This window comes from Balaenoptera musculus, chromosome 11 (assembly GCF_009873245.2).
Source record: "Balaenoptera musculus isolate JJ_BM4_2016_0621 chromosome 11, mBalMus1.pri.v3, whole genome shotgun sequence".
NCBI lineage: Eukaryota > Metazoa > Chordata > Mammalia > Artiodactyla > Balaenopteridae > Balaenoptera > Balaenoptera musculus.
In genome coordinates, this window is record NC_045795.1 from 21,906,964 (window position 1) to 21,931,883 (window position 24,920).

Below are 24,920 nucleotides of genomic sequence, written 5' to 3' on the forward strand. Positions count from 1 at the left end.
TATACAGCAGATATAAACTCCTAATTGTGAAATAATCATTGCAAAGTTTTGAAATCTGTGGTTCCTATATTTAGTGACCTACTATAAAATCCATAGGCCTCATTTTCATAGAGATTGGGCTACATTGCCAATTTGCTGAAGAAGAGCTTCTAAAAGATTCTTTCCTCTTTTAGCCTGTAGGTTTTAGAACTGAAAATAATAAACAAATTACTTAAAGTATTAGCCTTCAGGATATTATGTGTTATCTATAAGGGAAAATACCTCTATTATTATCTGTCAATAAGCTATATGTGAAATATCTTTTTTTAAATATATTTATTTATTTTATTATTTATTTATTTAGGCTGCGTTGGGTCTTTTGTTGCTGCGCACGGGCTTTCATTAGTTGTGCTGAGCAGGGGCTACTCTTCATTGCAGTGCACAGGCTTCTCATTGCGATGGCTTCTCTTGTTGCGGAGCACGGGCTCTAGGCACACGGGCTGTAGAGCACAGGCTCAGTAGTTGTGGCTCATGGGCTTAGTTGCTCCGCCGCATGTGGGATCTTCCCGGATCAGGGCTCGAACCTGTGTCCCCCTGCATTGGCAGGTGGATTCTTAACCACTGCACCACCAGGGAAGCCCTCTTTTTCTATCTTAAAAAAAAAAAAACAAATCTGGGACATATATACTCTGTGAATGACACCTATATGGCCTTGTGTTGGGAGAACACAGGGGCAGTGCCAAATCTAGGAAAGCAGCCAACGTCCAACAATTCAGTGATGTGGTTCCTTTCATTATGTTTACTGAAACTTTAATAATGCCACTTTTATGCCCTGGTGTACTCATACAAGCCTATTTAGCCCATAAAAATAATATATATATGTGTATATGTGTGTGTGTGTGTGTGTGTGTGTGTATATATATATATATATATAGTTAAAATAAACAGTAGACAATATTGTTTACACTTGAATGAATTTAAGATATGAGATTAGAGTGGGCATGGGAAAATAACAAGTCCCCAGTAAACAGATAATCATCTCAGAGATACTGTCACAAGTCCAGGGATGCAGGTAAACATCTTAATTTCAAAAGTCCTGGTGCTTATGTTTACAGACTCCTTTGAGAAGCGAAAAGAACTTCTGACTTTTCCTTTTCTTGACTTGAGACGTTCATTGAATGTTTTTAGTGGCTACAATGGGCAATTTAAGATAACCATTCCCCATACATCTTGCCCATTTACATTAATTTTCCAATATCGTGGAGACTATTGTTGAGGCTTGATGTCTGTCTGTACAACTTCCCACAATCTTCTCATTTAAAAGAGCCTCCCTAATATGGACTCACTGCTGTTTACTAAGGTCCAACCTCTATCTGAAGACTTTTCCATACTCATCACACTGTCAGTTTTTCTTTAGTGTGATTTCTCCAATGCTGAATAATGCTGGTGATTCCGTGGAAAACATTTCCACATTCATCACGTTTATAAGATCTATCTCCTGTGTAGATTCTCTAGTGCAGTCAGTCCTGACTTTTGGGTGAAGGCCTTCCTTCCTACTTCCTTCACATACGGTTCTATAAGGTTTCCATGCTGAATAAAGGCATCCTTACATCCTGCATCCCATTTATGCAGTCTCTTGCTCGTGTGGATTTTCTGATATTAAATAAGGCTGCTTTGGCTTATGTCAAATATGGCTTTCCCACATTCCTTATATTGATAGCATTTTCCCCTGTGATGGATTTCCTAGTGGGAAAGGAGGGACCCACTGTAAACAAAAGCTTTTCCAAAAGTGTTGCTCTCAAAGACATTCTCTTTGGTATGTACTTCCTAATGCTGAGTAATTACTCACCAGTAACTAAAGCTTTTACTAACTTACTGCATTGATGCTGTAATTCTACAGATTCCCCCCACATAATTTAGCATCTTCAGAATTTTTTTGTGTTGGAGACAAGTCCTTATTTTCATTCTCAGTAACACCATCTAAAAAAAATGCACAGACAATTCAAATGTCAGTTGTCTCTTCTGCTGAGATCATGAGACTTATGATGAGAAACAGTGATCAAAATAAAACCCAGGTTTATCTAAAGTGCATGCCTTTTCAGTATCCCTAAACTACCAATTCAATTTTGAAAAGCATGCAAGAAGGCATGTGAAGTTCCAGTTTGAGAAGAGACAGCTGGACAGAAAGAGACTGGAAGAGCATACAGAATTTTCTCACAAAATGTGACAAAGAATCAAAAAGGTATAATCAAAAAAGTTAAGAGGCGGTCAGTTTGAATCTGGAGGTGAAAAAAAGGGAATATCATGAGACCAAGAGAAATTTTAATTTGCTAAAGGGTAGTTAAAAGTACCATTTACACCAAATGAATGTACCTAGGCCACTAGTATAGACAAACAAAATGCTCCATAAATGTTTGTTAAATGGATCAACAAACAATGGCATATAATAAAAGTTAACTTGAAGCAATAGGTAGATCAGTTTCAAAATGCATACTATTTTGATGTGGGGAAATCAGTAAACTGGAAAAATAACAGTGGGGAAAATAATTTTTTCAGTTAATATTCAGGATTAAAAGATAAGAAGAAAAACATTTTAAAGCTAAAGGAGTTGAATAAGTCAAAACAATAACAAAACAAAACACAGACACCTCCCAAATATTACTCAGAGTTTCTACCTAAAGAATTGGGCAAAGAGACGGGTAGGGGCAAGGTTTCCAGGGAAAGAACACTAATAAGAGTTCTAAAAACCTTCTTTTCAAGGATGTCTTCTTTCTCTGCAGACATTCTTTCTCATCTGCTTTCCATTTCATAAGGCGATAACATGAGAGTTAAACTAAGGTAGGGTCTTAACAGACAGGACCTGACACCTTTTGATTCCAGGGTACTATCTTGCCATAAGCATACCTTGTTCTATCCTTGTTCTATCTGGGCCCTAAAAGCAATGGATGAAGATGGTCTTGGAAAATTGAATTTGAAGCTATCCTTCAGTAAAAACACCCAAATAACAACAACAAAAAAAACAATATAGGTAGAGAAGATTCCAGAGGTGTACATGAATACCCGGCGGAATTAAAGCCCATGAGGGAGATACTGGGTTATGGCTCCAGAGACATCTGGTGGATCCTAAAGTTGTTTTGCTGCTTTCTGTTCTATTCCTGAAGCCTTTCACTAGTCAAGCCATAAATGATCCTCCCCACCTTTCCCACCTGATGGCTTGTCCTTCAAGCTGTCTCTTCAACCTTTCTAGCATAACTGATGCCTCTTCTCTACATTCTGAATGATATTATCCTCCTTAGGTCTGCAGCTCTACAGGCAGAGGTCAGGACCTGCTTCAGCACCTGCTCCTTGGTCTGTATTTCTGGTCTCAGCATCTGTGGGCAGAGCTCCCCGAGTCTTCTGACAGCCCTGTGAGGTCCAAGTATCTATTTCCTGGTAGCAACAACTTAAAGTTGGAAGAAAGATTTTGTTTTGCCAGTCTGATTCTTGGTCCCAGGCACAGCCCTCTCCCTCTACCATCAGTCACTATTAGAGATCTTTCCTGCAAGAAGACTGCCATTCTGGAATAAGCGAGCTCAGGAGAAGATTCACTCCAGCTTGGGGTTCACACTGATTTTTCAGAAGTATATCCTTGTAGCTAGTCTTCTTCCTGAGGCATAGAACAACACTGTTAACAGAAACTCTAAATTTTATTTAGCTCTTACCCAAGAACTCACTTACCTGACAACGCACTGAAATAAAAAAGGAACTCTGTCAGAAAGCTAAAAAAATTAGAAGACAGAGTGGGAGTGACTGCAAATTATTAGTAAACACTATCCTCTATAATCTCTTACTTCCTAGTTTAAGTTAATAAAGCTTGAGAGAAAGACCATGACCCTCCTCCCTTTGGTTCTCCCCTTCTAAGAATCCCAAATGGTAAAGAACATTAGAGATCAGAAAATAACGGCTAATATTTATTGAAAACTGACTGTGAATTTACTCATCTAAGCAGATTTTATCATTCCACTTACAGATGAATGATACTGAGGCACAGAGGGATTAAGTAATTTTCTAAAAGTCAAACAAGTGGATTCTATGTCGTTCCTTGTGTTCTGACTTATTCTAGGGAGTCATGAGTGGGATCATCTCAAAGGAGCCCAACTTTCCTTTTACCAAATTCCAGACCTTCGTCTTTTTCTCAACAGCCCCAATAACCTATGACAACTCAGGACGTGGAAGCCATCTTTAACTTTCGCCTGCAACTCAATTCGTCCGACTGAACTTCACCGGAGTCCCTAAAGGGCCGGATCACACACTGAGTCGAAGCCTGAGTCCATGAACCCGCTACCACCACCACCTACGACCCAAAGGCCGAAAGAGCTCGCAGTTCTAGGCCTGCGGCTGTCAACAATGCCTCACCCTTAGGTCTCCTTTAGGAATCTGGAGGGTCTCTCCTCTCCGTGGTTGCCTGGCAGCATCCCCGCCCCTGCTGAGCAGCGCAGGCTTGGGCAGCTAGGTCAGGTAACTCCAAGGGCCTGCGCTCCGAGGCTGGGGCATGGCAGGCTCCGCCCAGGGTCCGCCTTCCCGCGGCAGAACTTCAGAAGAGCAACTCAGACAAAAAGGGAAACTCCTTAGCTAAGTATCTCTTACAGGGGTGGAGACAAAAGATAGGAAAATCTTTCCTTGCCAGTTTAGGCGATGTTTATGTCCTGCCAGCCACTGTTCATTAGTTCCCAAGGTAAGAAATTAAAAGTAGACCTGAGCGGGAGCTTTAATCCCAGCGGCAACAACGCAGCAGTCCTGGGAAAAATGCAGCGTAGTTACAGGTAATTTCAGGCCTGGGGCTGGAGCATCTAGAGGCAACGCATTTGAGAGAGCCCAGTGAGAGCCCACGGCAATAGAACAATAGCAAACGGCTATAAAGCACTTAGGTGCTAACCACTGTTCTAAGCACTTTATATAAACCCCCCATTTATCCATATAACAATTATCCTCCCTAGGTCTGCGGCTCCCCAGGCAGGAGTAGGTACTATTGTTGATATTATACTTTATGAGGAAATGAGATTAAGTCGCTTGCTCAACGTCATTGAGCTAGAGTTTGGCTACAGCAAGCTGTAGAGTTCCTAAATTTCCTCCTCCTTTATCAGGGATGAAATGGTGATATACCTACTCTTAAATATTTCACTTAAGTAGGCTGAGCTGAGGCACTAGATCAAAAAGATACGCATTATCAAGCTTAGACAGGAATAATGACGATCTGCATAAATCAGAGGTAACAAATGGCCTCCTCTTAGGAATCGTCGGGACACCCAGGACCAGGCCATTTGGGCTTAAGAAGACGATTGGTAGAGCAAACATATATTCCCCAAAGATCACCTTGAACTGTGATGGGTGAAAACTCTGGGAGCCTTGACTGACCTGGAAAAGGTCTTTTATACGTGTGGGAAGAGAATCAACTGTTTCCAAGAAATCAAGGGATAAGGCTGGCTCTCAATAATGATCTCACAATGTGGGCTAGGGAGCTAAGCAACTAAGAAGTTTAAAACACTTATCGTGGTTGGCTTTGTCAAAACCAAATTATATGTATATAAAATGAAAGTATATGTATAAAATAAAAATTAAAAACATATTTTATATAAAATATAACCATACCTACTTTTTATATACAAATATGATATTAAAATACTATGTATAAGAAACAATGTTCAAGAACTCCTTACCAGTTATACCCAGAAACATTTGGAAGGAGAGAGGACCCAAAGAAATTTTAATAAAATGATGAACTGCTGGAGGGGATTTAAAATGTAAAATTTTCAGTGTGAAAGGTTGAAAGTTGAGAAAATTCAATTGAAGTTATCAAAATGATTATCCCTATATTAAACAAACACTTGTTGCTCAAATAAATTCTGTGCTTGTGGAGTCAGGAGGAGCATCTGAAAGAACTATTTTATATAATATATACTTACCTAAGTTTTTTTTAATCCAAGAAGTGGTAGTAGCTACAAATATAAAAACACTTTTAAAAACCCTCATCAAAGGTATATCCATAGTGAGTTATTGGATAGATCCATAATGGGGACATCTAATCTTTATGATTTATATTAGACAGTCAGATATCCCTTATTCTGTCAGAATAATGCATAGAATAATGGTTCTAAGCTAGAAGTGTGATCCTTTCCTATAAAGAGCTCATCTTTAAAGTGAAATGTCTCCCGCAGACACCCTCATTGTGCAGGCAACAAGAATTAGGGCTGATATTTATGCTGGCCCAAACTTCATCCAAGATTTAGTATGCAAGAGGATGGGGATATTATTGCCTTTGGTGTTTGGACCCAGGACTCTACAGAGTTTCTTAAGTATTTTCCAGAATAGTGATAGGAATTGAAAATTTTCTACAGGTAATAACTCAAAGCACTGAATACCACTGCAACATGCAGTTTGTTCATCTGAAATAAACAGAGGAAGAGTGGGCTCTGGAACTGCTTAGTTCATATCTTGGTCCCACCACATACTAACTTTGTGGCCTCAAGCAGCTTTATTGATTTGTTTCCCCAGCTAAAAATGAAATAATGTGAGTAAAGCATTTAATAATGTCTGGCCCTTAGTAAGCAGTTAACAATTACATACTACTCTTAATAAATCCTTTCCTCTACTCCTAAGGATTGCCAATAATAAGACTTTGACTGTTAACAACTTTACAATCAATCACTGAATATTAATGAAAGAGGCTACTTCTGTTCTGAGTATAGGAGTGCAGAGCTTTTCTAAGTGCTTCTATCTGATTGCTCTCCACCTCCATCCTCACCATGCCCATGAGATTTCTCAATCCCAGAGCCCTGCTCAGCACCCTTTTTTGTTTGCTTTTGTTTTTTTTCAAAAGGGGCCCATCTTCCTTCCCTTCAGTCCCTTTCTATTACACTCTCTGGAACCCTTTTGTGATGTCAGGTTACTTTTTCATCCAAAGCCCATGTTTAAGCTCATTTTACTTTTCACTGCTTTAGAAATTTGATTCTCCCCCAACCTCTCCAGGTGTTTTTTGCCTTAAACACTCAATATCTTGTTTACCTTCGATCAATTAGAAGAGAGGCTAGTCAATCTTATTCTCATCCTTAATGTTATTTCTAAGCTGCTGCTTCATGATTCCTTTGAGTTTTATACCAGTTGTTCTACCTGGCTGTTGTATTACTGGCTGCCATTACTTCTCTTGTGGACTTGCTTCACTTTCATACTCTTTTCTTTCCATCCTGCCTCCTGTTACTGATGATTTAAAAATCCACATAGATGAACTGCTTCAAGGGACCCTGATTTCCTAGGTCCTGTCATTATCACACCACATCTTTTATACATAAAGATGTACTCCTGACTTCATCTCAAGGCATTTTCTGTTCACTGCACTCCCGAACTCCATATCTAACATGTCATGTCCTCCACTTGCCCCTCAGGGCCTTCAACTTATCTGTGTGGCCAATTTAGTTCCAGATAGTAACCTTATATCTTCTCCTTATCTAGGACTAGTTTGACCCCCTTTGATGCCTACCTGGAAACCCCACGCCACTCCGCCCTTTCTTCTGGTTCTACAACTGTATTTAAGCACAAGAAACAACCAGAACAAAACCCCCACATTTATTTTTAAATAAGTTACGAACTGTATTCTTCTATATCATAGGCATATTCCATTGTTCTGGGTCTTTGTTTATGGTCCCTTTATAATATTACTTAAGGGAGTTAGAGGCAAATGGAGGAAGCTGTGTGCACCGAGAGAACACGTTAAGCAGAAGACGAACTGGAGAGACTGCAAGTAACAGCATGGAGAGTAGACAGCAAGTTTAAAATAAGGATTGCATTCCATTGAGCAGTCAGATTAAAGAGAGAGGCTCTGACATTATGAAGAGCAATTTCAGTTTGGAAAACATGTTTGTGGAATCAGATTAGATGACAAGTATGGACAGCATCAGTTTGGTAAAGAGATGTTCTCATGAAGGCTCTTGTTACTAAGTCAAGTCCCCTCCAAAGAGACGAATTTACATGAGAGAAATTTGAGACAGGGTAACCTTAGGTAGGGAATAGGCCTCATATACTTACAGCTACAGAGCTCTCAAGGCTCAGTTCTAGGATCCTTGTTCGTTTTCCAGACATAAAAAAAAATTGTTTCCAATCCTAGCTGCCTCAATGCCTGGTGCACAACTCCACTGTTGGTCTTATGAAAAAGCCTAAGCAGTCCTCAACTTGTGAATGAGTTGTTTTTTAAATGTTCATTTGCTTTCCTATGTTGTGAACTCAGAAAGTTTTCCCAGTCAACGTAAATCTAATCCCAAAAGCCAATGTGACACATAATATGCCTAAATTATAGCACTAATACCATTATCATTTTCATGGGAAAATGTGTTCACAATTACAATTTAGAAAGCTAGGAACATATATATTTCTATAGGACTAGGGACTCTTCTAGTTCCAAGCCAGTGATGATATTCCTATGTCCTATATAGGGATTACGGATAAGAGGGGCAAGAGACAAGGGCGCTAGGGAAATGAGGGTAGGGTATATTATAGGAGTGGAGAGACGGGATAAAGACAGGGCTGGGCAGAAAGGTAGTTAGAACAGTTAAAGAATGGTGATTACCCTTCTTTTTTCTCTCCTTCCTCTTTTGTCACTATCCTACCACTTCAAACCCACTGACCAGCTAGAGGTGAAGGGAGATGAGGGGACTGAAGTTGTGTGGGGTGAGGTGGGAAGGCAGTCCTAGAAATTATGGAGTTTGCTGTGGCAAGGTCGAAAAGGAAAGAAATAAAAGGACATCTCAGTAGAGATCAAATATGACTTCTGTAAATAAAAAGATAAACAGACCAGGAGCTGTGTGTACTTCTTTGTGGCTTGCCTGCTATCCACTACAATGATCATCACAGGTTCTCATCAAAAACAGAATTGTTTACTCAGTAATATAGGGATAATGTCAACCAGTTTTTGGTTGATTTTTTTTCTGAAGCCCCAAGGGAAAGAATCACTCATCTTTGGCTCTTTTATGTGCTCAAGAAGGTATACAAACCAAAAAATTATAAGCCAGTTCTCACGAGAAATTATTAGGGGATTCAGAACACAATGGTAACTACGGAGGTGGGAAAAAAGGGAAGTGTATAACAGGGAAGAACACCAGCACCCCACCCCTAAACACACACACACAGGTCTTACACTCAGAAGAACCTTGGGAGCCTTGGAATATAGGTCTTTTTTGAAACATTTAAATTTGAAGGGACAGAAAGGCCATCTTGAAGACCTAGTTATTAGGCATGATGGTGGTCCAATTCCCTGTTCATTGTAAAGAGCTGGTGGCACATGTCCCCTGAAGGGCTTTCCTCATGCTAAAAATCTGCAGCGGCCTGTGTTCATGCTTCCTCACTTCACTGGCAACCACGAAGGCAGCAGTGATTCAGCGCAACGTTTCTCAAAATTTAGAGTACATCAGGTGACTGTGGAGCTATAAAAATGAAGATTCTCAATCCCCATCTCAGACCTAATGAAGCATAGTATCTGTGAGTGGGACTCAGGTATGTTAAACAAGCTCCACAGGTGATTCTGATGTTCACTGATGTTGAGGAATCACTGGTATAATGAATAGGACTTGAAGTCATAAAACTGCACTTAAGCTGCTGGTCTTTTCCTTTGTGTGATATTGTAGCTATGTCACCATCTCCATAAGCAAGAGTATCCTCATTTTTAAAATGGAGAATAATTTTAATTTATAGAAACATTTTAGGAATTCAATGAGAAAAGTGCTTTGTAAGTGTCAAAGTATAAGGTGAAATTATTGGCATTCTAACCCTCCCAGAGGCTGTCCTCAAGCTATGTTTCCAACGTAATGCCATCAACTGCCCAGTTTGAATGAACTCTCTACTTTAGGTTGGCTAGTCTTGTCATTGATGCTTCCGAACTACATGCACTCTGCTTACATTTGTTCTACCCTAAATGTTTTCTCCCTTTTGCCTTCCAAATATCCCCATCAAACCTTTATCTTAAATAAAGTCTTTCCTGACCACTTCAGGCAACAGTGATCTGTCCTTCAGAATTTATAGCTTGCCAAGTGCCACTTTAATTCTACACTACTTTGAGCATCAATTCTATTGTCCTATAGTCTTGACTAAACAGGTGGACCTTATATATCCCAAACTAGGTTGTAAACTCTTTGAGAAAAGGAATCTGGTGTTATGCTTCTTGTTCTCCACAGCACCTAATGAAATGGGCAGCACAGAGTGTATTTTTTATGAAATATCCGAAGTTACCTTATAGCAATAGTGACTAACATTTTGTCCTAAATCATCTCAAAGCTAGTATTCCTCTCCAGCCTGCACTCTGTGAGACAGCTTCCCTGCAGTCTTCACACAGAACCAGATTTTTCTCCTTTGTGGGTAGTCTGATGTTGAGTAAGAGTTGAGTTCTGCCTAAACGACTCCCCACACTCTTTACATTTATAGGGACCACGTCTATTGTGGATTCTCTGGTGTTTACTAAGATCTGACCTCTGTCTGAAGGCTTTGCCACATTCGTCACATTGGTAGGGTTTCTCGCCAGTGTGGATTCTCTGATGCTGAATGAGACTGGTGATTCCTCGGAAGGCATTCCCACACTCATCGCATTTGTAGGGCCTCTCTCCGGTGTGGATTCTCTGATGTTCCGTGAGGACTGATCTTTGAGTGAAAGCCTTCCCACACTTATCACATTTATAGGGTCTCTCTCCAGTGTGAATTCGTTGGTGTTCCATAAGACTTGTCCTCTGAATAAAGGCTTTTCCACATACATCACATTTGTAGGGTTTCTCCCCAGTATGGATTCTCTGATGCTGAATAAGGCCACTCTGACTGAAGGACTTCCCACATTCCTTACACTGATAGCATTTTTCTTTGTGGTGGATCTCCTGATGGGAAACAAGGGAGGAGTTATAAACAAAGGCCTTTCCACACTCGCTGCACTCATAGGGCTTTGCCCCAGTATGGACTCCTTGATGCTGGGTAAGAATTGAACGCCGACTAAAACTTTTATTACACTGAGTACAATGATAAGGTTTGTCTCTTGTGTGGATTTTGAGATGGTGAAAGAGGCCTGCTTTCTGGCTAAAGGCTTTGCCACATTCATTACAGTGGTAGTGTTTCTCTCCTGTGTGAAGTCTCTGATGTTGATTAAGAGCTGACCACCGGCCAAAGGCTTTGCCACACTCATTACATTTATATGGTTTCTCTCCCGTGTGTATTATTTTGTGTCGAATAAGCACAGTTCTCCCACGGAAAGTTTTTCCACATTCTTCGCATTTGTAGGGCCTGTCTCCAGTATGGATCCTCTGATGTTCTACGAAGCATGAGTGTTGACTAAAAGCTCTTCCACAGTCATCACATTCATAAGGCTTTTCTCCTGGACAGACTTTCTGGTGTTCAGAAAGGTCTGAGTTCTCAGTCAAACTTACTCCATTTTCATCACATGTATGTTGTTTATCTTCCCTGGAGTATCCAGAAGGCTCTCCTATTTTTTCTTCATGTTCATAAGTTTTTTCATACTTAGCTGACTGAGACATTTCATTTTCAAATTTGCTAGATATAGTCCCATATGGTTTCATTTCTTCAGAAACTTCTTGCTTTAGAGTTAAATTTCTATACTCATTTCCAGTCTCAACATCTGAAACTAAAAATGGATCATAAATGTTAACTAGTTTCTTGTGATAGCAAACAGCAACTTCACTAGGCAACACAAAATTATTCAAATGAAAAATTACATAAGAACCTAGAGTTCCTGCATGACTATAAAATGGCACTAGAATATACGACAGACTAATAAACAAAGCACTCCGAAAACTGTTAAGGAAGAGACCAATAACCCAATAGAAAACTTGGCAAAGAAAAAAACTGATGGTTTCCAGGAAAGGAAATACAATAGTTCTTAAACACAAGAAAAGATGCTCCACCTCACAATAAGGGAAAAGCAAATTTAAACAATATTGAGTATAATTTTCACCCATCAGATTTGCCAATAGCTTGATATAACACCATGTTCACGACATGGATATCATACATTGCCAGTGGGAGTGTAAACTGACCCAAGCTTTATAGAGGGCAATTTGACAATATATATAAACATTACAACTATATAATAAAACCTTTGACCTAGTAATTCCACACAGAAGAATTTATGCTACAGATATACTCACACATACAGTTATTTACCACAGCACTATTTGTTACAATAAAAGAGCAGGGCCAACTTAAATGTCATCAGCAGGGGAAGTTAATTGCATGATATATCCATACATTTTAATATTAAGCAGCTGTTAAGAAACAAAAAATGCAAGGTTCTACAATCTTAGTGATAAAGAGAGGAAAATATATTTGAATATGAAAAACATACATATATGATTAAAAAATCTCTAGAAGCACACACAAGAAACTAGTAACAGTGACAACCTATTTCAGAATAGGGGTAAGGAGACCAAATGGCTAGGGAAATTGAGTGGAATGAAAACTTTTCACTGGGTAACTTTAAATTATTATTTTTTGAGCCATGTGAATTTTCACCTATTTAAAAAAATTAAATGAAAAAAAACAATAAGGAAGTAGAAATAAGGAAGGTACTGAGTCTTTCACCCCTTCACTAACTTTGAACATTCTACCCCATTTGCTTTATTACTCCTTCTCTTTATAAGAGTAATACACACACACACACACACACACACACACACACACACATATATATTTTTTTTCCCTGTACCATCTGAGAGTTAGCTGCAGACATCATGGAGCAAAGGTTTATTTAACTGAAGGAGGCAGGAGATAGTCGAATTGGAAGATAATGGTATTGTCTGCTAGGATAAAGGCTAAAAATAGCAGAAAGGTCAGTACAGAGGAAAATAACTGTCAGAAGAACTAAACTAAGTGATTTCAAATAAAATACAGCCAGAATTTTAAAAATATTAATATAAAGAGAAAAAAAGAGCTGTAGAGTGACAAACCAGGCTGCCTGAGGCCTACGCATGAGCCATCAGATTTCTAGAGAGACTTTCCTGACTTTAATGATCAGAAACAGCACAAAGTACAAAACAGTCCCAGTGTCCTGTGTTAGCCCCATCTTCCCCTTCCTCCCAAGGTGGGTCTTTCTTCTTTACCTTGCTTCTTCTGGGCTTCAATTTCTGGAGATTCACATTTTAGCTGGGCTTTCACAGATGGGAGGGACATTCTGGGTTCTTGTTCTGTTCTTAGAGCTACCATCTCCTGCAAGAACATTTCCTGTTCCTCAGTGTGGACTGAGACCTGAGGTAGATGAGATATAACTGAGATACTCACTCTGATAACATTAAACAGAAGAGTATACTATTCATGGCAGTGGCACCCAGCTCTCTGAAACTTGAAATAAACTTCTTTCCAGATATCAGCTTACCATAATCCTACTCATTCTTCAAGGCCAACATAAATGTCACCTCCTGAGAAACCTTCCCTTCTGCAGCTGGAAGTAATTTCCCCTATTCTTAACAGTTAAAGAATGTTGATTGTGCCCCTTTTACTTCTTTGTCTGTGCTCAAAGAAATGGAGAAGTGAAAGAGAGAAAAAAAAAAAGAAAAGAGAGAAGGAAAAGAAGGTAAAAAGAAGCAGAAAGGAGGGGAAAAGAACTTAGGGGGAAATAAAACAGAAATGAGAAAGAAGGAAAGGGGAAAAGGAAAGAGAGAAAGTAAAGTAAAGAAAGGAAGGGAAAAAAGGAAAAGGAGAGAAATCTCTTCCATATTTACCCCAAAAGCTGTTCCTAATAGACTCTGCTCTTCTGAGGTCCCCATCCCACTTCTTTCTGGGAAGATGATCTTATTTTCTATTTATCTAAGATCACAATCATCTCAAAAAATCATCTCCCCTTCACTTTATCTATCTCCACTCTCATACTCTTCTCCTTCCCTTGTATCTTAGAGGAAGATGTCTTTTCTTTTTCAAGGCTTGTATCTACTTTTGCCTTCAATCTCATCCTTTTCCGCTTCCCTGTGACCCTTGCTCCTTCAATTAACTCATTTACTCAGCAATTTCAGCCACTCTGTAGCTTCCACTACTCCATGGGCCCATTTCCTCTTGCATTTAAAAGTAATAGGTTTCCCCAGCATGGTATTATAAAAAGCAGGGACCTGGAATCACTCTAGTTACTTACTCTGATCCTTAGTTTAGTAGCTCTGTCACCATGGGCTAGAAGTTACTCTGAGATTATGACACCACGCATGTAAAGCACTTCGCACAAGGCCTTGGCATACGACAGGCCCTCAAGTTACTTCCCCATCCCCTTCAGTGGCTAAATTTTGTAAATAAGAAATCACCATACACTGGCTCTATTTCCCTGACATAGTTTCATTTTGTAATCTCTCTCTCAGAATAAGAGCCAAAATCAGCAGGTACTATCTCAGATGTACAGAAAAAGTTGTTTTGATACTTCAAATTTTGGGAAGGGGGAAGCAAAAAAAGGCCAGTATAGTGAACTGTGCCTTCTGTCCCTGGATCTTTGGCTAGGCCTCATAAATCAAGCTGTAAACTCCACTAGCTACCCTCAGCAACCCTCAAGGGAAAGGACTGGCTGGCAATACAAACTCAACACGACTAAAACCAAATTACTTTTGCCTGCACCTGAAAATCCCATTCTTTCTTTCGGTTCTCTTCCTACCTCCCCAGTTACTCCCCAGTTTCCACTGCTGGTTACTCCCCTGATGATCCCTTTTTGTCTCATGGCTTTAATTATCACCCATATTCTGGCAAGTCCCAATTTTATATTTCTAGCACAGATTCCCCCCACTGAATTCCAACTTTTTATATCCAGTTGCTTGCTCAAACTTTCCACTTGGATTCTAATAGGAATCTCAAAATTTACATATCCAAAACCTAACTCTTGATTCCTTTTACCATCTCAGTGAATGACAAACCCATTCTACCTGATGTTCAGACTAAAAACCTTGGCATATCTTTAACTCACGTTCTCTCACATCCCGCAACCTATATAGAAACAAATCCTCTCAAGCTCTACCTTCAAAATGTATCCAGAATCCAATCACATCTCACCACTTCCACTGCTGCTATCCTAGTCCAGGCCACCAGCACCTCTTGCCTGGATTATTGCTTACAGCCACAGCCTCCTAATCTGGTTTCCCTGCTTCTAACTTTGTCCCCTATGCCTCCCCTAGTCCCACCATGAGCCCCAATGTAGAACTTTTCCAACATAGCAGGTAGTGATTATGTTAAAATTTAAGTCAGATTAAATCTCTCTTCTGCTCGAAACTCTCCAACGACTTTCCGTCTCAGAATAAAATCCGAATTCCTTATAATGGTCTACAAGTCCCTTGTATGGTTTGATCTTCTTATAACTATCTGATTTCATCTCCTCCTTGACAAATACATCTCTACCATGATAAGCACATTCTCACCTTAAGACCTACCCATTTACTACTGATATTTCCCCTGCCTGAACACTCTTATCCTAGATGGTTGCATGGCTTGCTCTTTTAATTCAGATCTCTGCTCTAAATGTCACCCTATCTGAAAATCTTTCCCTGACCAGTCTATTGAAAACAACACAATCTTCATTTTATTCACTATTCCTTTTCTCTGCTTTACTGTTGCTTCTTTAAATATAGAACTTATGACCACCTGATGTATTATATGTTCGTTGATTTTTTGTTTACTGTCTGTCTCCTCTCAGTAGGCTAAAATCTATCAACGTAAGAGCAGCAATCCTCTATACCTTGTTCACTGGTGCATTCCCAGTGCCTAGTAAACAACAGATAGTCAATAAATATCTGCTGAATGAATGAACTTTTCGCAATCCACCTTCGCCTACAATCTTGAACTCTGTTAGAAGTGTCTCCGTTATGCTAGTCTTTCAAGCTTGAAATCCCTACTGCTTAGCCTAGAATAGACTGCTCAGTAAAGAGTTCTCCATTCTTTCTTCCTTCTTTATACCTCTACTCTGTCATCATTTTCAATTAATTCTTACCTAAGACATGCCTCTTCCTTCGCAGTCACACTTTCATGACCCTTTTTTAAACTTAGATCTTTTTGCCACATGCTCCTTTCCTCTTCAATCTTTGTACTTCAGTGCTAGATTATATTTCCTTCACCGTTTATACTCTCTATACCAAGCTTTCTTAGCCTTGATTCTATTGACATGCTGGGTCAAATAATTTTCTGTTGTATAAGGCTGTTCTTTCCACTGTGAGATATCTAGCAGCATCCCTGTCCTTTAGCCACTAGATGCCAGTAGTACCTCCCGCCGTTAAGACAACCAAAAATGTTCCACGACATTGCCAAATGCCCTCTGCGGTACAAAATTGTCACCGGGTGAAAACCACTGTCTTTTATCAATGCTAAAACAAAACAAAATAGTCCTACGTAATTTGGTTCTTTTTTATATCTTGGCGTTAGTAAAATTCATTTAGACTCAGAAAGAACAGATTAGGAGCTTCTGTCCTACAGAATAAACTCTAAACTCCAGAGGTTGATATTCAAGGTCCTGGACTATCTGTGCTTAACTCTTCTACTCACATCTCACCTTTCCAACTTAACTGGGCTTTCAACTACTCAAAGAAACATGGGCCCCATGACCTGCCCCTCCCTCCTAACTTTCCACTCTGCTCCTACATCTCATTCCTCTGAGATGGTGACTTTGATTTCTCCATCTTTTAGTCCTTTAATGGAGACAAGGCAGTGGATATATCTGCAAAACCTTATTTCTTAATTATTTGTATTGTTCAGCAGAAATGATGCCCCTTTCAAGAGGCTGCTACCCACCTTGTCACCATCATCTCTCTAACATTTTCTCCCTGTCCTACAAGTCTTCTGTTTCTAATGCTTCTGGGCAGCATTTCATCAAACAGAATTTTGTAGCTTAATGCAGAAATACATGATCCTTCTACAGAAAAGATATAAATAAGTTAGGATTATGTTAACCAATGTTCTGCGACACTCAGGCCCCTTTCTGACACACCAAAGTGTCGAGAATACCTTTTGTGAAATAATGTTAGACTTCATTCTGGCCTAGAAATCTCTAATTCATCTTTTCTCAAACAGAAACCACCTCTTTGTTCTCACCTGATATCCTGGCTCATCCAACTCTCTCTCTAAATCCTCCAGCACAGTCACCACCTCTTCCCCACTCTGCGGATGCTGTTCCTGGACCCAAGCTTGGAGCTCCTCAGGCAGGATGGTTAGGAATTGCTCCAACACCAGCAGTTCCAGAATCTGCTCTTTTGTATGGGTCTCTGGCCTCAGCCACTGATGGCAAAGTTCCCGGAGTTGGCTCAAAGCCTCACGGGGTCCAGAAGTTTCCTGGTAGCAGAACTGCCTGAAGTACTGTCGGAAGACCTCCCTTCTGTGGGTGGTGTTCTTTTGCAGGTTCTGATCCTGTCTGGCGGTATACTTATTTTCCTCCTCCACCTCCTCTTCCTCTATCTTTATTTCCAAAAGTTCATCCTGGCCCTTGTTGGCCTGGATGGACCAAGTAGATGCCATCATAGCTGTGCAAAAGCTTATGAATGCTTCAAGCAAGATCTCCTGTGCCGTCTCTTTCTGGCTGGAACTGAAGAAGAAGCCATCATCATTAACACAAACTACACCATAAACAAAAACTGCAAATTCTAAGAATTTTAAAATGCACTTTGAAAGCCGCCTCCAGGTTAATTTTCTATACGCAGGAAAATACTCTGATAAAAAAGGCTCAAGAATAGACTAATTTAAAGAGACATATTAAGTAAAAGGTGCTAAGTTGTTTCAGGACTCTAAGAAAGAAGAGTAAGACTTGGTAGGAAACATTTCCACTTGATGACAGATAAAAGAACAATTAAACGGAATAAACAAACATTTACAGCAAACAAATAATAAAAAGTTGAGACATCCTTGATTAGCTGCTTTTTAAATTTTTTAAATGCCCAGATGTCTGGTGGAAATCATGAAGTCATAAAAGCAGCAAAGTCACATGAATTTATTCCCTCAGGGGCCTAATCTCTCTGCTCCTCATTCTTCATTTATCAAGCGAAAAGGCTGGAGACATTGGTCTTTAAGACTTCCTTCTACCCTCGCGTTCTGTGATTTTAACTCTAAAGGCAGGCCCAGGAAAGAGGCCCTAGGACGCCAGTCAGCGTCTGTGACCCAAGACTGTTCAGAAATGTCAGAAGGCGCATAATTCAAGAAGGGTACACCGCGCGAGACAAGCCCGGGAGGAATGGAGCGCACAGCCGGGTCTCTCCTTCATCCCCGGGCTCCGACCCACTCTCCCGAGGGGTCGGGGGTCGGGGCTAGCTTCTGCGTCAAGGAGCTTCTCGCGGATCCACCTAGGCAAGTGAGGCCCGGAGGCCGCCCGACTCCAGCCGGGGCCGAGAAGGCCGTAGCACCCCCGCCCGCCGCGTCCGCAGCACAGGATCGCTCACCCGCAGCCCCAGTACGCCAGCAGCGGTTCCTCTCCGGGGACAAGGGGCTGAGGCCTCCAACCGCTTCGAAACCGGAACCCACCAACAGCGACCCACAGAGGCCGGAAGCGGCCGCGAAGTGCGGAAGACCGGTTCACTTCCGCCGCCGCTCTAGAAAGGGGGCGGGAGGGGCTTGCAAATCGGTCGATATCCCGCGTGCCCATGCGAGAGGACAGCTGAAGACTCGCAGGCCCGCGGTTTCGCGATATTGTTTTCTCCTGCTCCTCTTCGGCTGTTATCTCCACTTCCCCCGACCCGATGGGCGGTCGAGCCTAACTGTGCTAGGGAAATCCCATGCTTTTTCCACTCTTACTTTTATTTGGGTTTCTGCACCTTTGATGTTCAAGATGCCTCAAAAGGATGTTCTCCCGAGGTCCTTCCCGACTCAGGAAGGGACCTCTTCTACACACACTTCTCAAGGGTCAACCTGGTGGTTTCTGCCTGCTTTTTCACCTTCTTCGGTTCTCTCTTATACGCTGACGATAAAGATTATACATCTGAAAACCCATAGGGTTCAATGGGAAAACTAAAAGACCATTTAGTAAAGCAGCAAGATATAAAATTAACACACTAAAATCAAGAGCCTTCCTATATGCAAATAACCAGTGATAAAGTTACAAGATATAATGGAAGAGAATACCGAATTTACAATAGCAACAACCAAAAAGCAAGCAAACAAACAAAACAAAAAAACAAGAAGAAAGAAAGAAAGAATAATTGGGAATAAGCTTAGGAAAAAATATGCAAAACCTGTATGGGGAAAACCTCCTGAAAGGCCAAGTGTATACTTAGACAAATAGAAAGCCATATGCCAACAAGACTAATAAGAGTTTTGGCTCGAAAGACTCAATGAAGAAGTCAATCTTCTAAAATAAAAGTATCGACACATATTGTTTTAGAATTAGACAAGTTGATTGTAAAGTTCATATGGGAAAATAAGAATAGCCACAATACCCTCTGAAAAAAGAACAATGGTGAGGGACAGCCTAATCGGATATTAGCACATGTTATAAAGCCTCTACAATTAGGAGTGTGATATTGTGTAAAAACAGAAATAGACCTAGGTACCTATGGATATTTAGTAAAAGATGGTGGCATCTCAAATTAACAGGGGAAATGACAGACTTGTAAATAAGTTGTGTTGGGACAACTGATAGCCATTTGGTCAAAAATAAAATTGAATTAATATCTCCCATCACATGGCACAGTCAGGATAAATTCCAAATGGATCCAAAAACCAAATGTAAAAAAATGTACCTATACATGTATTAGAAGAAACATGAATAATAATTCTAACATCTGGGAACAGGGAAACCTTGTGTAATAGTGTCTCAATTTCCAAAAGCAATAAAAAATTAAATTTAATCAGATAAATCTGACTAAATAAAAATAAAATGAATTGGTTATCAAAAAACACCATAAAGAAAAGTCAGAAGACAAATGACACGCTGGAAAAATGTTTGCAACATATCACAAAGGACTAATATCCCTAATATATAAAGGATTCCTAAAATATTTCCTAAAAAGAAAACAACCAATAACCCAATGGAGAAAATGGGCAAAAGAAATGAACAATTGACAGAATAAGAAATTGTAGCAGCCCTCAAATGTCTGTAAAGATGCTCAGCTTCACTCAAAATATAAACATACAAACTAAAAACTACACTGAGGTGCCATTAGTCATTTTATCTGATTGGCTCAAATCCAGAAGTTTGACAATATACTCTATTTATGAGGAAAGAGGAACTCTTATACATTCTCAGTGGGAACACAAAATAATACAACCCCTATTTGGAAAAATAAGAAAATGTAGCAAAAGTACTTACATAAGTTTACCCTTTGTCCCTGCAATACCACTTATAGAAATCCATCCCAAAGACATATTAACAAATATATGAAATGACATGTGCACAAGGTTATTCATTCAGGTATTCAAGCTAAAAGACTGGAAACAAACCTAATGTCCATCAATAGGTGACTGATTGAATAAACTGTGGCATAACTACCTAGGCAGCTATAAAAAGAAATGAGAAATCATGATGTACTGCTATGGAATGACTGACAGGTGCTGATAGCATAATACCTGTGGTAGGCAGAATAATGACACCCCTTCCCCCAAGATGTTTACTCCTCACCTAATCTCCAGAACCTGTGAATTTATTATGTTACATAACAAGGGGGAATTCAGGTTGCACATCAAATTAACCTAATTCTATTCAACTGACCTTAAGGTAGATTTTCTTAGTTGAGGACCAACTTGTTTTGTTCTAATAAAGCTTGATTTCTTGACACTGAAGTTTGAATTCAATATAGCCTTCTCATATCACAAAACACTACACTTCCTTTGGTTTTTTTTTTTTATTAAATTTTATTTTAATATAATTGTAGATCCATATGCAGTGTTAGAAATAATGCAGAGATCTCATTTACTCTTTACCAGGTTTCCACAAATAGTAATATGTTGCAGAACTATAGTACAATGTCACAACTGGAATATTTACATTGTTACAGTCAAGATACACAACATTTCCATCACTACAATCCCTCTTATGAACACACCCACTTCCTGCTCAATCCCATCTTCTCATTAACCACTGGCAACCAGGACTCTGTTCTCTGCTTCTATAATTTTGCCATTTCATATTTGGTTTTTTCATCTCTGTTTTCTTTTCTTGCCTTCTTGTAGGCTACTTGAACGTTTTTTAAATTGTATTTTAATTTATCTATAACATTTTTGGTATATCTCTTTGTATAGCTTTTTTAGTAGTTGCTCTAGGCTTCACATCATATAGACACAACTTAGCACGTTCTATTGGTGTCATCATTTTACCAGCTTGAGTGAAATATAGAAACCTTACTTCCCTTTACATCCCTTACCCTACCCATTTATAATTCTTTTAAATATTTCCTCTAATAAATGTATTTAGCACCACATCAGACAATGTTATAATTTTTGCTTCAACAATTAAACATAATTTAGAAAAATCAAGAGAAGGAAGCTTATTGGATTTACCCATATTCTTTCTCCTTTCCTGATTCTTCTATTTAGAGAAATTCCTTTTGCCATTTTTTAAACGTAGGTTTCCTAGTGACAAATTCTATGTCTTACTCAGCCGAGGATGTCTTGATTTTCTCCTTTACTCCAGAAGGATATTTTCACCAAGTATAGGATTCTGGCTTGACAGGTCCTTTCTTTCAGTTCTTTAAAAATACTATGTCAATTCTTTCTGGTCTCCATTATTACTCATAAGAAATCCACTGTCATTTGAATTTTCTCCTGTAGGTAAGATGTCATTTTTCTCTGACTGCTTTCAAATCTTTTGTCTTTGTGTTTGGGAAGTTTAATGTGACGTGGTTTTGAATGGATTTCTTTGGGTTTATCCTGTTTTCGTTTTGATCAGCTTCTTGAATCTGTAGGTTTACGTCTCTTGCCAAAACTGGGAAGTTCTCAGCCACTACTTTTTCAAGTACTTTTTCAGCTCCATCCTCTTTGGGACTTCAGTGACATGAACGTTACATCTTTTCTATAATTGCACAGGTCCCTGAGGTTCTTTGTATTAGTTTCCTTTGGCTTCTATAACAAATTACCACAAACTTGTGTCTTAAACACAACAGAAATTTATTCTCTCACAATTTTAGAGGCCAGAAGTCTGAACTCAAGATGTTGTCAGGGCTGTGTTCTCTCCAGAGACTCCGGGGTAGAGACCCTGTTTCTTGTCTCTTCCATCTCCTGGAGCTGCTTGCTGGTCATGCCTCAGTGTTCCTTGGGCTCGAGGCCACATCACTCCAATCTCTGCCTCCATCTTTCCATCACGTTTTTCTCTGTGTCTAATCTACCTCTGCCTCTCTCTTACAATGATATTATAGCATTCTGGACCCCCCTGGATAATCCAGGATAATCTCCTTGTCTCAAGATCCTTAACTCAATCACTTATTTTGCCATATAAAATAATATTCACTGTTCTGCCACATAAGGTAATATTTATAGGTTCTGGTGATTAGGAAGTGAACATACCTTTGAGGGGCTATTTTTCCAGCCTACTACATTCTGTTCCCTTATATATTTTTTTCTCTAGTCTATTTTCTCTCTGTTGTTCTGATCGAGTTATTTCTGTTGTTCTATCTTCTACTTCACAGATCCTTTTTCTCCATTCTGTTGTTGAGAATGTATTTTTCAGTTCTCAAATTTCCATTTGGTTTTTCTTTATAACTTCTATTTATTTGCTAGGACTTTCTATTTCCTTTCTGAGGCTTTCTATATTTTCGTTTTTTTTACACGTGTTCACAATTTCTCATTGAAGCTTTTTTTTTTTTAATTGTGGCTGCTTTGTCAGATTAATTCTAACATCTCTGTCAGCTTGGTGTTGGCATCTTTTAATTTTCTTTTTTCATTCAGTTTGAGACCTTCCTGGTTCTTGGTATTTAAGTGATTTTTTTAATTGAAATTTGGACATTTTGTATTGTTATGAGACTGGATCTTAATTAAACCTTAGGTTTCAGCTGGTTTCCTCTGAAACTATTGTGGCAGGGGAAGTAGGGGAGGGTGACACTGAGGCAATGCCAGAAAAGGGCCAGTAGAGAGTCAGGACTTTCACCATCACCCAGCAATAACAAGTCCGCGCTCACACAGTGTCTGTGGTGACCATGTGGAAGCCAGAACTCCTACCCTTACGGAACAGTAAGGAGGAGCGCAATGTAAATCAGGTGGGGAACCTGGACTTCTACCTCTGTCAGGCAGTAATGAGGTGCTACCTTCCCCTACTTCCCCTGCCACACTCTTTAATGTTTTCTTAGCCACAGAAATTGACGTGGCACTTCCCTTTGTTTTGCAGAATTGCGAGGATCACATTATAGTAAAGTACTTTTTAAAAGAGCTAAGCCTCTACGGTACAAATATGTAATCATGACCATTACTATAACGGGTTTTAATGAAAACTGAGAAACTGCTCAGATAAATTCAGGTAAGGTATAAGAAACCATCTTTTAGCCTTAAGGATCCGTCAGCCGATGGACACCGGAGGGTGCTCCCCACTGGTGAATCTATGTCTCCTTCGAGAAGCAAGTAGTCTGCACAGACCAGGCTCTGTACAGCATTTGTGTTCAGTTCTCTGCATCTCTGAAACGTCCGGAAGCACCGACACGGAAAAGGGAGTCGGATCCTGAGGAATCTATGTAAGGCAAGGAAGAAGAACCCAAGCCAGGCCTGGAGAAAGGGGGCAACACCCCAACCTCCAACCCCAAGGTCTCTGCAGAGGTACAGGGCATCCTGCGTGGGGAGGAGCCAGATACCCACCTATACCTGACCAGAGTCGGGAAGCAACGACCGAAATGGGATATTTGGGCTACAGCCCACACCAGGAACCGGAAATAAGTCACAACGCTTGACCGCATCTCCGCCGGCTCCTCAGCCGCCTCTCTAGGAAACTTGGAGGACCCGTCATCTCAGTGGTTGATCTGGCAACCTGGCACGCCTTCACGTGCTTGGCTTCCTCCTAATGGCTCAGGCAGGAAAATCGACGAGGGCTCGTAACCTCTGGGGTCCAGCAGCCACTCAGTCTGGGCTAATATCTTTCTACTCCACTGAGGACACCTGGCCACTCTCACCGGATTCTCGAAACCCTAGGTTCCCTTAGGGCCCGGTCCTCTGACGTCCCAGCCTTCAGGGTCCCTCTCCTGCAGTCTCTTAAGGTACCAACTGTCAGTTAACTTCCAGGGTCAGAAGCAATAATCAACATCCACCTAAGGAAAGCGGCAACAAGAGGGGCAGAGGTCGGCTTGCTCTCCACTGTTTTAAATCTTTGCATAATCGGGTCCCTCTGAGTAACCTAACCACTGATTTAGTCAGTCTGGGGTGGGGCCCAGGCAACTGCACTTCAAACAGCCCAGGTGATTCTAACGCAGGTATACACCAAGAAACAGCGGCTTCATCATAAAGCTAAGGTAGCTGGCATGGAAATCTGGATGTGGGTCCAGAGAGACCTAAAAACATCACAGAGTAATTTATAGACTGTGCTCTTCTCCCTGTTCTCCTTTTTATGGAAAGTACTAAAATGAGTGAGGAGCGAAGGCAGTGAGACTATTTTCACTGCTTCAGACTCTGTACCTAAGACACTTGGAACAACTGAGATGGAGGAATTTCTAGTAAGTACTGTGAAGATGAAGCACTTATCTTGGTAGTGCTGTCTCTGCATCTATCTTATTTTTCCTTCTCTTTGGTCACCATTGTTGGCCAGAGTTTTGGTGTCTCATTTTGCTTTCTGTCTGATTCCTTTTAATGTTCTCACATTTTGTCCATCCTTTTTCTCTTTCCATCCCATTTGTTTTTTGCAGATGCCTAAAATGTGTCTCAGGGCTCCAAGTCTAAGTGTCCATGAAACTACATATAATTCACGATGATCTTTGTTCATAGTTTTGTTTTAAAAAAACTTAATGTGATTAAAAACTAGAAAGATCACTATAAGTACTTAACCACTTGGGTTTCACTTTTCTCATGTAGGTATGAAATGAGCA

The 24,920-nt window shown here is 40.1% G+C and overlaps 1 protein-coding gene across 5 annotated transcripts; it reads right to left on the minus strand.

Moving 5' to 3' along the window:
• Positions 1-1,866: 1,866 nt before the first annotated feature.
• ZSCAN12 (zinc finger and SCAN domain containing 12) lies at positions 1,867-18,469 on the minus strand. Of its 5 annotated transcripts, XR_005021905.1 has the most exons (6): positions 18,372-18,453; positions 17,038-17,518; positions 13,095-13,239; positions 10,468-11,620; positions 3,186-3,625; positions 1,867-1,959 (listed from the first exon to the last, which is right to left on the minus strand). XR_005021905.1 is itself a non-coding variant. In XM_036869532.1 (5 exons), the coding sequence occupies exons 2-5, from the start codon at positions 17,458-17,460 to the stop codon at positions 3,505-3,507; spliced, it is 1,842 nt and encodes a 613-aa protein (XP_036725427.1). In that variant the 5' UTR covers positions 17,461-17,518; positions 18,372-18,453; the 3' UTR covers positions 2,282-3,504. The 5 variants fall into 5 exon arrangements, 4 of the variants coding, with proteins under 4 accessions (XP_036725427.1, XP_036725425.1, XP_036725423.1 ...); XM_036869532.1 differs by lacking the exon at positions 1,867-1,959 and having other exon boundaries at positions 2,282-3,625; XM_036869530.1 differs by lacking the exons at positions 1,867-1,959; positions 3,186-3,625 and having other exon boundaries at positions 7,614-11,620; positions 17,038-17,524; positions 18,372-18,469.
• Between the last annotated feature and the right edge of the window lie 6,451 nt (positions 18,470-24,920).